The sequence below is a fragment of the Achroia grisella genome, unplaced genomic scaffold, assembly GCF_030625045.1.
Source record: "Achroia grisella isolate CSIRO2021 unplaced genomic scaffold, CSIRO_AGI_Agris_v1 utg856, whole genome shotgun sequence".
NCBI lineage: Eukaryota > Metazoa > Arthropoda > Insecta > Lepidoptera > Pyralidae > Achroia > Achroia grisella.
The window spans coordinates 1,504,340-1,517,923 of NW_026713045.1; the positions used below are offsets into that span (position 1 = coordinate 1,504,340).

The window sequence follows — 13,584 nt, forward strand, 5'->3', positions numbered from 1 at the left end:
TTCAGTGATGGAACAGGCAAAGATCCTTAGACCGTACAGCCTAGTCTACTTTTAAACTTCTTCATATTTGAACAAGTGATGAGGCCAAAGGCCAATTCTTATGTATATTTATTTATTATGTTTTCATTCGTGTTCAAAATTTAAGTCTTATCCGTAGTCCATATCCTTGTATCAATTATTTAAAGTTTCATCGATATCGAGGTAACGTATAAGTATATAGGTATATATGTTTCAAAATTAGTTAGCATGTCTTGGATGTCGCGCGGGATTTTTTCCGGTTTCTTGTAAATGTTCAGTAAATTATCAATAAAGACCAAGCGTTGAATATTATAAGCGGAACATTCGAAAAATATGTGATTTAGGGTCTGACTGCTGTTATTGCACTCTTGACATGCATTTGAATCAATTATTTTCATTCGGCACAAATGACTATTGAATCTAGCGTGACCAAAACGAAGTCGTATAAGGAGTGTGTAAAATTTCCGGTTTTTATAAACTCTAGATTTAGTGAACCAGGGTGAGGAATGAATATTTTTGTTAATGGAGTAAAACCAATTACCCTTGGTCTTTAGCGAAAGTTGCCACTGTTCAATCCATTTTTGACGAAAACTCTTGTAAACTATAGAAAGAATGTCGGAATAAGGTATGGCAACATCCTTGACAACGCCAATGTCACTGTTGGTGATAGTTCTTGCCAGGAGATCTGCGTTTTCATTACCGAAAACACCAATATGTGATGGTGTCCATAATAAAATAATATCATAACACTCCAATGAGAGCTCATATAATATTTGCTTAATGCTATCTATGATATAATTGGTTTTATAATGTAGTTTGTTACTTTGAAGAGCAGTTAAAACACTCATACTGTCTGTGACAATTAACCATTTTTTGCAATTGCCCCTATCATCTTTTATATAACAAAGTGCATTTAAAATAGCCAAAGATTCTGCTGAAAAAATACTAAATTCTTTATGTATTCTAGTTCCATGACCGGTTCTGATACTTGGTAAGTATAGAGCAAAGGATGTTCTCGATTCGTTTTTAGAACCGTCTGTAAATATGGATTGATGAGTTGAAAATGTAGACAACTTGTTATAAACTTCTTGTTTGGTCCTTAACTCAGAGTCAATTACAATATTAATATTTGGAAATTTACTTTCAAATGGTCCATGGTAACAATTCCAAAATCTATTGCTTTTGTGAATTTTGTATTGCTGATCAATATTGATTGAGTCAGAGAAATCATGAAGTATATAGGGAACTGTTTTAGAATTAGAAAGGGGAAATAAAGAAGTAATATGTTTGAGCTGTTGTAAGAGTGGGTCTTCAGAAAAGGATAATAATTTTAGGATGAATCTTTGTTTTAAGTACCAGAATCTCAGGTTTAATGGTGGTATACAGCACTCTACTTGTAAGGAATTTATAGGGGTTGTTTTCATTGCACCAGTTATGTATCTTAAATTATTATTCTGAAGTACTTCAAGTTTATGAAGCTTGTTTTGGTCAGAACCAAAACATAGATAGCCATATTCAAAGTGGCTGCGAACCAAGGATTTGTACAGCATTAAAAGGATCTTAGGATCACATTTATATAGAGCTTTGATAATATTAAATGCTTTGGAAGCTTTACCTAGTAAATAATCAACATATTTGTTCCAAGACAAATTGCTACAAAAAATAACACCTAAAAATTTAACTTCAGCAGTAATAGGTAGTTGTGAATTATTATATAATATTTTAATGTTTTTGTATGATTTATTAGTTTTAGAAAATATTACTACTTTAGATTTGTCAGGGCTTACATCTAAATTGAGGTATTTAAAGTAATCTGTTAATCTTAACAATGCATTACTTATTATTTCTGTAACTTTATTAATGTCTGGGCCTGAAAAGTATATAACAAGGTCATCTGCAAATTGAAGATTCCTGACATGTGGTCCTAAAATTAAATTAAGTTTGTGTATGTAGAGGATAAAGAGTAATGGACTAAGTATTCCACCTTGACACACACCTTTATAAGAAAGACGAGGTCCTATTAACTGCTTGTTAACTTTAACAAAAACTTCTCTACCATTTAAAAAGTTATAGACCCAGTTTATAATTTTTCCAGGTATACCAATAGAAACAAGTTCCAGAGTGAGAATGTGATGATTGACATTATTGAATGCACCGATAATATCAAAGAATACCCCAATCAAAACTTCATTGCATTTAAGTGCTTTAAATATATCAATATGAAGATGAGTAACACTCTCAGAGGCAGATTTACCTCTACGAAAACCAAACTGATTTGCTGGTAATAAACAATTACTCTCTATGTAGAATTCTAGTCTTTGTTTTAATAATTGCTCAAATATTTTTCCCATGCAGGAGGTCAGAGTTATAGGTCTATAGGAATCTATTTCATTTGCATTTTTGTTTGGTTTTAAAATTGGAATAATACAATCTTTTTTCCAATCGGAAGGAATAAGTGAATCTTTCCACAGTGCATTATAAATACATAAAACAATATTTTTAGAGTTATAAGAGAGGTTTTTTAATAATTTATATGCTATGCCATCGAGACCAAATGCTGTATCTCTTCGGGTAGATATGGCTGCATTAAATTCATAAAAAGTGAAGGGTTTATTTAAATAATTTAATTTGTTACTATTTTCATTAATGTGTGATTTAAATTGGGTCTCGACAGTGTCAGGAGTATATTTTTTAAGAAAATTAGAAATCCAGTTATTATTATTTGAAATCTGACTATATACATAAGTTTTATTGAATTTTTTAACAGTATTCCAAATTTTGGAAATGGGTGTGGTGCGATTAAAATTTTCACAAAACTTATTCCAGCTAATTGATTGTTCTTTTTTAAGTATTAATTTTTTTTTGGCTTGTAACCTTTTAAAAGCAATATAATTTGCCTCTGATGGGTCGTTTTTAAAATTAATATATGCCTGTTTAGAATTATCTACTGCAAGAGTACATTTTTGATTCCACCAAGATAATGGAATCCTTTTATTTTTAAAAGAAATATCATTTGTAGAGCTTATGGGTTTTGATTTTGATATACAACATTTGTCTATAGCTAAATTTAAAATATCAATTAATTTAGTATAACACTGCAGGGGTGAATTACTATAAGTGTAAAGTGTAAAATCTTGTAACAAACTATCTGTGGTCTTCTTATACACAGTCCAATCTATAAGATTGTAATTATGAAATTTGGGATAATCTAAGGATTCTGGTAATCTAGAGCAATTGTTATTAATTACTATTTTTGTTATTACAGGTAAATGGTAGCTACCTAAGGGATCATTATGTACTATCCAATGTGAAGCAAGAGATATGCAAGGGGATGCAATAGTAAGGTCAAGCGCATTACTCTGCCATCTGTGTGATCCTACTGTAGTCGGTGTACCATCATTTAAGAGGACCAAGTTGTTACCATCAATACATTCAAGAATGTCACGACCGCGAGCATTAATAGACGAGCAACCCCATGCTGTGTGATGAGCATTAAAATCACCAGCAACCAACATGGGCTCTGGAATACTATTAAGAAGATTACTGAATTTATTTTTGTTAAAACGTGGACTACAATTATTTGGGCTATAAAAACTAACAACTGACATTTCTGTGTTTTTATATTTTAATCGTACCGCAATATTCTGTAAGGAATCATCACTATATGTATCAATTTTACTGAATTCTATACTTTTATGAACTAAAATTGCAACGCCGTTGTGGTCATTGCCTGAGTCTAATCTAACAATGTTAAAGCCTTTAATATTTAATTTATAGTAGGCTTTTAGCCAGGTTTCTGATATCAGAGCAATATGAATATTGTTCTCCAATAGAAAATGTGTAAAGATTTGTTGATTACTTACTAAACTTTGTGCATTCCACTGGACTATTACTATATGGTCCATAAAGAAATAAAAAATTAAAGAAAGAAAGATTAATCTGGGTTTTTTTTATTCTGTAATGTCTCTAGGAGAACTTGTTTTATATTTTCTGTACATATTGTTTTGTCATTGGTTCTATTCAATGTTATAATTTTAACAATTGATTCTAATAGGGTATTTAAAATTTGGTCAGAATTAAGTAGGGATATAAATTGTGCCGAAGGTGAAGTTTTGGTACTGCCTAATTGAGGAAATGATTTCTCTCTAACAATATCAGCATAACTTTGTACTTTATTTTTATTCTCCTCTATTTTCTTTTTCTTAATAGGACACTGTGATGAAATGGCTATATGATTACCATTGCAGTGACAACATTTGGCTTCGTTAATATTTGCCGAACAGTTTCTGAAATTATGATTATTTCCGCATACTGAGCATCTTTCAGCGTTCTTACAAAACTTAGCGATGTGACCATACCTTAAACATTTAAGACACTGCTTTACAGGAGGTATGTAAGGCCTCACCACAAAGCGCCAGCTATTCAGGTCGACGGTGTCAGGAAGTACAGGACAGGAAAATGTGATGGAGACGGTTTTAGTTGGCTGCATTGTAAAGGTGTTATCATCACCTTTAATACGCCTCATGAATCTGCGTACACAAACAATATTTTTTGAGCTGGTTATATTAGAGTATATTTGTTCGTTCGATAGATGCGTAGGAACATGCTGAACTACTCCAGTTACTTCCGTGGCTGAAGCTGGTATACTTGCCTTTAATTTAAATCCGTCTAGAAATTTTTTATTAACTAAGGCTGCATTAGCTAAACCGGGGCGTTCAAAAATGACGCCGATCTTAAATTTATTCATCCTTAATAATTGCTTAACTCCTTTATTATATTTTTTCAAATTAGTAGCTAAGGACATCATATCCCTATCACCGATTGGCTTATTACTATCTGTACTCTCCATAAATACAATGTATTCAAAGTTTCCACCATCCTCAGGATAGTACCGAACATAATCTGGTATTTGAAATGCCTTATACTTATCCACATCCTCAGGTGCCGATTCCGAGTCAGACCCTAGAAAATTAATATCATCGGATGTATCATCCGATATTTCCTCTTTCTTTTTTCGCTTCTTCCCGCTCCTCTTCGTCATCTTTACTAGTTTTGACTAAAAAAACTCAATAAAATATTATTTTCCAAAACTAGCGCGAAAAAATACGTGTAGTCGCTTTGAAAGTTCCCGCGCTTTTTTTCGCTATTGAAAAACAGTTTTGTACAGTATACAAAATTTTATATATTGTTAAACGTACAGTACAGCCCAGGTACTACTTCTGATACTGCTATTTTGACTAATTATATTAAATAAAATGTTAAAGTGCAGTATTTATAAAACGTTTCAGTGTGGAATATTATGTAAGTGATAATAATAATGTATCAGGCTTACTTGCCCATTTTGTTAGTATTACTATGTAATATTATGTTATCTGTGGTATTACTATTTTATTATAGTTAATGTTACTAACGTTACGTTTATAATGTACTGACTCAAAAACAAAATATGTGTAATAATAACAAAAATAAATACCTATCAAATTAAATTACACAATTAATACGAAAAACCAACTAATAGTATGTTCCGACAGAGGGCACCATCATTATATATTATTATTATTATAAATATTTCTTAATTATTTTGGTTTTGATAACAAGTGTGATGCTGACGCCTAACTTACAGGCTACATAGTTTTATAGCTTTCGAAGGTAAAAGTTTTAAAAGTTTTTATAGTAGCCTAATTTTGTATTTATTGTTATTACAAATGAAACAAAAACAAAGTGAAAAATGAAATGTAAAATGACGAATATACAATTTTTTAAATTAATAGGTATTAAACTTAATGTGGGTGAAATAGCATTTACGTACATATATGGTACTTGCCCAGTAATAAATAACTGAATACAACAGCATTTCAAAGTTAGAACGAAGTAATTTGTATTGGTTACATTACAACGTTATTTTCTCAATTTTTTAAAATGAAAATTTTATTTTCTTGATCAACAAGGGTTACAATTGCTAGTGGTTACTATTTTCCTTAATATCACAAACTGTGCATGTAGAAAAGCATGTTTAAGAATCCGGTTTTCGCGTTACAAATATAGGTAACTTCTGGACTTCTTCCTAATTTATTGGCAACACTAACTAAGTAGAGCCAACATACATAAAAAAAATATCAAAAGAAATTTGACATTTGTATGAAAAAGCGCGGGAACTTTCAAAGCGACTACACGTATTTTTTCGCGCTAGTTTTGCAAAATTATATTTTATTGAGTTTTTGTAGTCAAAATCAGTAAAGATGACGAAGAGGAGCGGGAAGAAGCGAAAAAAGAAAGAGGAAATATCGGACGATACATCCGATGATATTAATTTTCTAGGGTCTGACTCGGAATCGGCACCTGAGGATGTGGATAAGTATAAGGCATTTCAAATACCAGATTATGTTCGGTACTATCCTGAGGATGGTGGAAACTTTGAATACATTGTATTTATGGAGAGTACAGATAGTAATAAGCCAATCGGTGATAGGGATATGATGTCCTTAGCTACTAATTTGAAAAAATACAATAAAGGAGTTAAGCAATTATTAAGGATGAATAAATTTAAGATCGGCGTCATTTTTGAACGCCCCGGTTTAGCTAATGCAGCCTTAATTAATAAAAAATTTCTAGACGGATTTAAATTAAAGGCAAGTATACCAGCTTCAGCCACGGAAGTAACTGGAGTAGTTCAGCATGTTCCTACGCATCTATCGAACGAACAAATATACTCTAATATAACCAGCTCAAAAAATATTGTTTGTGTACGCAGATTCATGAGGCGTATTAAAGGTGATGATAACACCTTTACAATGCAGCCAACTAAAACCGTCTCCATCACATTTTCCTGTCCTGTACTTCCTGACACCGTCGACCTGAATAGCTGGCGCTTTGTGGTGAGGCCTTATATACCTCCTGTAAAGCAGTGTCTTAAATGTTTAAGGTATGGTCACATCGCTAAGTTTTGTAAGAACGCTGAAAGATGCTCAGTATGCGGAAATAATCATAATTTCAGAAACTGTTCGGCAAATATTAACGAAGCCAAATGTTGTCACTGCAATGGTAATCATATAGCCATTTCATCACAGTGTCCTATTAAGAAAAAGAAAATAGAGGAGAATAAAAATAAAGTACAAAGTTATGCTGATATTGTTAGAGAGAAATCATTTCCTCAATTAGGCAGTACCAAAACTTCACCTTCGGCACAATTTATATCCCTACTTAATTCTGACCAAATTTTAAATACCCTATTAGAATCAATTGTTAAAATTATAACATTGAATAGAACCAATGACAAAACAATATGTACAGAAAATATAAAACAAGTTCTCCTAGAGACATTACAGAATAAAAAAAACCCAGATTAATCTTTCTTTATTTAATTTTTTATTTCTTTATGGACCATATAGTAATAGTCCAGTGGAATGCACAAAGTTTAGTAAGTAATCAACAAATCTTTACACATTTTCTATTGGAGAACAATATTCATATTGCTCTGATATCAGAAACCTGGCTAAAAGCCTACTATAAATTAAATATTAAAGGCTTTAACATTGTTAGATTAGACTCAGGCAATGACCATAACGGCGTTGCAATTTTAGTTCATAAAAGTATAGAATTCAGTAAAATTGATACATATAGTGATGATTCCTTACAGAATATTGCGGTACGATTAAAATATAAAAACACAGAAATGTCAGTTGTTAGTTTTTATAGCCCAAATAATTGTAGTCCACGTTTTAACAAAAATAAATTCAGTAATCTTCTTAATAGTATTCCAGAACCCATGTTGGTTGCTGGTGATTTTAATGCTCATCACACAGCATGGGGTTGCTCGTCTATTAATGCTCGTGGTCGTGACATTCTTGAATGTATTGATGGTAACAACTTGGTCATCTTAAATGATGGTACACCGACTACAGTAGGATCACACAGATGGCAGAGTAATGCACTTGACCTTACTATTGCATCCCCTTGCTTATCTCTTGCTTCAAATTGGATGGTACATAATGATCCCTTAGGTAGCTACCATTTACCTGTAATAACAAAAATAGTAATTAATAACAATTGCACTAGATTACCAGAATCCTCAGATTATCCCAAATTTCATAATTACAATCTTATAGATTGGACCAAGTATAAGAAGACCACAGATAGTTTGTTACAAGATTTTACACTTTACACTTATAGTAATTCACCCCTGCAGTGTTATACTAAATTAATTGATATTTTCAATTTAGCTCTAGACAAAAGTTGTATATCAAAATCAAAACCCATAAACTCTACAACTGATATTCCTTTTAAAAATAAAAGGATTCCATTACCTTGGTGGAATGAAAAATGTACACTTGCAGTAGATAACTCTAAACAGGCATATGTTAATTTTAAAAAGAACCCATCAGAGGCAAATTATGTTACATTTAAAAGGTTACAAGCCAAAAAAAAGTTAATACTTAAAAAAGAACAATCAATTAGCTGGAATAATTTTTGTGAAAATTTTAATCGCACCACACCCATTTCGAAAATTTGGAATACTGTTAAAAAATTCAATAAAACTTATGTATATAGTCAGATTTCAAATAAAAATAACTGGATTTCAGATTTTCTTAAGAAATATACTCCTGACACTGTCGAGACCCAATTTAAATCACACATTAATGAAAATAGTAACAAATTAAATTATTTAAATAAACCCTTCACTTTTTCTGAATTCAATGCAGCCATATCTACCCGAAGAGATACAGCATTTGGTCTCGATGGCATACCATATAAATTATTAAAAAACCTCTCTTATACATCTAAAAATATTGTTCTATGTATTTATAATGCACTGTGGAAAGAGTCAGTTATTCCTTCCGATTGGAAAAAAGATTGTATTATTCCAATTTTAAAACCAAACAAAAATGCAAATGAAATAGATTCCTATAGACCCATAACCCTGACCTCCTGCATGGGAAAAATATTTGAGCAATTATTAAAACAAAGATTAGAATTCTACATAGAGAGTAATTGTTTATTACCAGCAAACCAGTTTGGTTTTCGTAGAGGTAAATCTGCCTCTGAGAGTGTTGCTCATCTTCATATTGATATATTTAAAGCACTTAAATGCAATGAAGTTTTGATTGGGGTATTCTTTGATATTATCGGTGCATTCAATAATGTCAATCATCACATTCTTACTCTGGAACTTGTTTCTATTGGTATACCTGGAAAAATTATAAACTGGGTCTATAACTTTTTAAATGGTAGAGAAGTTTTTGTTAAAGTTAACAAGCAGTTAATAGGACCTCGTCTTTCTTATAAAGGTGTGTGTCAAGGTGGAATACTTAGTCCATTACTCTTTATCCTCTACATACACAAACTTAATTTAATTTTAGGGCCACATGTCAGGAATCTTCAATTTGCAGATGACCTTGTTATATACTTTTCAGGCCCAGACATTAATAAAGTTACAGAAATAATAAGTAAGGCATTGTTAAGATTAACAGATTACTTTAAATACCTCAATTTAGATGTAAGCCCTGACAAATCTAAAGTAGTAATATTTTCTAAAACTAATAAATCCTACAAAAACATTAAAATATTATATAATAATTCACAACTACCTATTACTGCTGAAGTTAGATTTTTAGGTGTTATTTTTTGTAGCAATTTGTCTTGGAACAAATATGTTGATTATTTACTAGGTAAAGCTTCCAAAGCATTTAATATTATCAAAGCTCTATATAAATGTGATCCTAAGATCCTTTTAATGCTGTACAAATCCTTGATTCGCAGCCACTTTGAATATGGCTATCTATGTTTTGGTTCTGACCAAAACAAGCTTCATAAACTTGAAGTACTTCAGAATAATAATTTAAGATACATAACTGGTGCAATGAAAACAACCCCTATAAATTCCTTACAAGTAGAGTGCTGTATACCACCATTAAACCTGAGATTCTGGTACTTAAAACAAAGATTCATCCTAAAATTATTATCCTTTTCTGAAGATCCACTCTTACAAAAGCTCAAACATATTACTTCTTTATTTCCCCTTTCTAATTCTAAAACAGTTCCCTATATACTTCATGATTTCTCTGACTCAATCAATATTGATCAGCAATACAAAATTCACAAAAGCAATAGATTTTGGAATTGTTACCATGGACCATTTGAAAGTAAATTTCCAAATATTAATATTGTAATTGACTCTGAGTTAAGGACCAAACAAGAAGTTTATAACAAGTTGTCTACATTTTCAACTCATCAATCCATATTTACAGACGGTTCTAAAAACGAATCGAGAACATCCTTTGCTCTATACTTACCAAGTATCAGAACCGGTCATGGAACTAGAATACATAAAGAATTTAGTATTTTTTCAGCAGAATCTTTGGCTATTTTAAATGCACTTTGTTATATAAAAGATGATAGGGGCAATTGCAAAAAATGGTTAATTGTCACAGACAGTATGAGTGTTTTAACTGCTCTTCAAAGTAACAAACTACATTATAAAACCAATTATATCATAGATAGCATTAAGCAAATATTATATGAGCTCTCATTGGAGTGTTATGATATTATTTTATTATGGACACCATCACATATTGGTGTTTTCGGTAATGAAAACGCAGATTTCCTGGCAAGAACTATCACCAACAATGACATTGGCGTTGTCAAGGATGTTGCCATACCTTATTCCGACATTCTTTCTATAGTTTACAAGAGTTTTCGTCAAAAATGGATTGAACAGTGGCAACTTTCGCTAAAGACCAAGGGTAATTGGTTTTACTCCATTAACAAAAATATTCATTCCTCACCCTGGTTCACTAAATCTAGAGTTTATAAAAACCGGAAATTTTACACACTCCTTATACGACTTCGTTTTGGTCACGCTAGATTCAATAGTCATTTGTGCCGAATGAAAATAATTGATTCAAATGCATGTCAAGAGTGCAATAACAGCAGTCAGACCCTAAATCACATATTTTTCGAATGTTCCGCTTATAATATTCAACGCTTGGTCTTTATTGATAATTTACTGAACATTTACAAGAAACCGGAAAAAATCCCGCGCGACATCCAAGACATGCTAACTAATTTTGAAACATATATACCTATATATTTATACGTTACCTCGATATCGATAAAACTATAAATAATTGATACAAGGATATGGACTACGGATAAGACTTAAATTTTGAACACGAATGAAAACATAATAAATAAACATACATAAGAATTGGCCTTTGGCCTCATCACTTGTTCAAATATGAAGAAGTTTAAAAGTAGACTAGGCTGTACGGTCTAAGGATCTTTGCCTGTTCCATCACTGAAAAGGAGATGGACGAATATGGAAAAAGAAATTTGACATTTGTATTATAATGTCAAAATGGAAATGAAATTATTTTCTCTAAGGTTTGTGGTCTACGAGGTCTACAATCTAAATTTTTCTGAAATCTAAGTAACTAACATGAACATATTAAAATGTTAAGGTATGTTGTTCTTGTAAGCATCTTGCCGCGCAACTTGTTATTTACTCCATTCTAAAGTATACATAATTTATGCAGTTACCTTTTGTTGCAGTTTCTGTGACCATTCGTCATTCCTAAGAATCGGCATACGATTTAGGTGTGTCTAGATATTTTGAAATTACTGTAGAATGATAATAAGTTACATTTGACGATCTTTATCATTCTATCATGGGTAATCAAAATAGCTGTTGCTGTTACCGCAGCCCATCGCCTATCAGAAAAGACATCGTCAAACTAGAAGACTACCTTCCAGAAGGAGAAGTAAGTTCTAATAATATTCAACATATTAGTGAACGGGAGCCTGATGATGGAGACATTGATCCTTCTCAAGATCCAATTGCGGGTACAATTTTCATGGAAAGGTCTAAAGCATCAATTGAGAATGGTATGACCAGAAAACGTAGTCAACATCAAATAGCTGATAATAAGCTTAAAAAGAGCAGTTCTTGTTCAACAATTTACCTAGATGACAGTACTGTATCTCAGCCAAACCTAAAAAATACAGTGAAATGTGTTGCTCTCGCTATTTATTACCACATTAAAAATAGAACATCTGAAAGAAGATTAGATATTTTTGATGAAAAGCTTCACCCTTTGTGTAAAGAAGGAGTTACTGATGATTATGATAAATATAATCCAGAACATAAGCAGATATATAAGTTTGTTAGAACTCTTTTTAATGCAGCACAGTTAACTGCAGAATGTGCTATCATTACTTTGGTATATTTGGAGCGATTGCTCATTTGTGCTGAACTTGATATAGCCCCATCAAATTGGAAAAGAATAGTTTTAGGAGCAATATTATTGGCCAGCAAAGTGTGGGATGACCAAGCTGTGTGGAATGTAGACTACTGTCAAATACTGAAAGACATCACTGTAGAGGACATGAATGAATTGGAACGTCAATTTTTAGAAATGTTGCAATTTAACATAAATGTACCATCTAGTGTTTATGCTAAGTATTATTTTGACCTGCGTACACTTGCTGAGGCCAATGACCTTGCATTCCCTAGTGAGCCCCTTAGTAAAGAGAGAGCACAGAAGTTGGAAGCTATGTCACGAGTGATGGAAGACAAAATAGCTGCTGAAGTAGTTAAAAATGGAATTAAGAAATGGTCAAGCTTGGACAATGTTAATTCTGGTGCTGGTGTTAGAAGGAGTGTAGCCATATTGTCATAATATGTTACTAATCTCATCAGGCAATTTGGAGGAAATATTTATTAACACAAATTACATAAGAGGCAACATTGTGTATTTAAAAAATGTGTTGTAATTAGAAATTTTGCACCAGATATTTTTTACCTAAAACATTGTTTAATAATTAGCTACCAAAATTGAGTTAAAATTTATGAATCCATTAATGACTGGTACAATTTTGCATGGTATCTATCCTTTTAGTCATTATTTTAGTTTATGTACTATTAAAAGCAAAATTGAAATGAAGTTTTATACATAGATGTTATGTACAGTCAATCTCTTAAGTTTATTACAGCACTAAGTATAGTCACTATTAATGAGACTTGTATGTGGTCCAACAATTAATTTTTTCTTGTTTGCCAAATTGCTACAATGTTAACATTGTAAGCTTTCATTTTATGTTCTAACTTTTAACTCAGAAGCACTAATATAAGTAAATAGGTTGCTTCCAAAACTGCTATTTAGTGTATTTGTAGATATAATGGAATGTGTAACAAAAATTTGACTGATATAAGGATCTTGTGATTGTGGTATGAATGTTTTATGTAGTCAACAGCTGTTTTTAATATAATTTTACATTATTGTAATGCATTTAGAATTCTGATCTAGTTATAAAATATAAAATTATGCCAAATTGTTATTTTCTATTACAAATTATATGTGGTCTGAAATAGATGGATGTTACAGTAATTAAAATATGTGTAATTATGTATGTGAGAATTAATTATAATTTTGAACAATGTGAATGAATCCATTATTTCATTATTAAGAATGTGGTTGAATTACTTATACAATCCATACTTTATGTATCTTAATGTAATTAAGCAGAAATAAACATTTTATATGAGACTTTTAAAAGGCTTTCCATTTTAGA

General features: G+C 31.5%; 2 protein-coding genes across 2 annotated transcripts; one reads left to right on the forward strand and one right to left on the reverse strand.

The window, feature by feature from the left end:
- Positions 1-164: 164 nt before the first annotated feature.
- LOC131852738 (uncharacterized) lies at positions 165-5,059 on the reverse strand. The gene is made up of 4 exons (XM_059203464.1): positions 4,911-5,059; positions 4,377-4,547; positions 4,138-4,304; positions 165-1,054 (listed from the first exon to the last, which is right to left on the reverse strand). Exons 1-4 carry the CDS (start codon positions 5,057-5,059, stop codon positions 180-182), a joined length of 1,362 nt encoding a protein of 453 aa, XP_059059447.1. The 3' UTR covers positions 165-179.
- Positions 5,060-11,345: 6,286 nt separating this feature from the next.
- Positions 11,346-12,767, forward strand: LOC131852646 (cyclin-Y-like protein 1). Its single transcript, XM_059203344.1, has 2 exons — positions 11,346-11,474; positions 11,566-12,767. The coding sequence occupies exon 2, from the start codon at positions 11,682-11,684 to the stop codon at positions 12,690-12,692; it is 1,011 nt and encodes a 336-aa protein (XP_059059327.1). The 5' UTR covers positions 11,346-11,474; positions 11,566-11,681; the 3' UTR covers positions 12,693-12,767.
- The last annotated feature ends 817 nt before the right edge of the window (positions 12,768-13,584 follow it).

Bases quoted from the DNA above. Each gene is read 5' to 3' on its own strand.
- LOC131852738 (XM_059203464.1), bottom strand. From the start codon at position 5,059: ATGACGAAGAGGAGCGGGAAGAAGCGAAAAAAGAAAGAGGAAATATCG. The intron at 4,305-4,376 runs GTATGGTCACAT...TCATAATTTCAG, and splicing joins CAGTGTCTTAAATGTTTAAG to AAACTGTTCGGCAAATATTA. The intron at 1,055-4,137 runs GTACCAAAACTT...CCATATTTACAG, and splicing joins ATCATTTCCTCAATTAGGCA to ACGGTTCTAAAAACGAATCG.
- LOC131852646 (XM_059203344.1), top strand. From the start codon at position 11,682: ATGGGTAATCAAAATAGCTGTTGCTGTTACCGCAGCCCATCGCCTATC.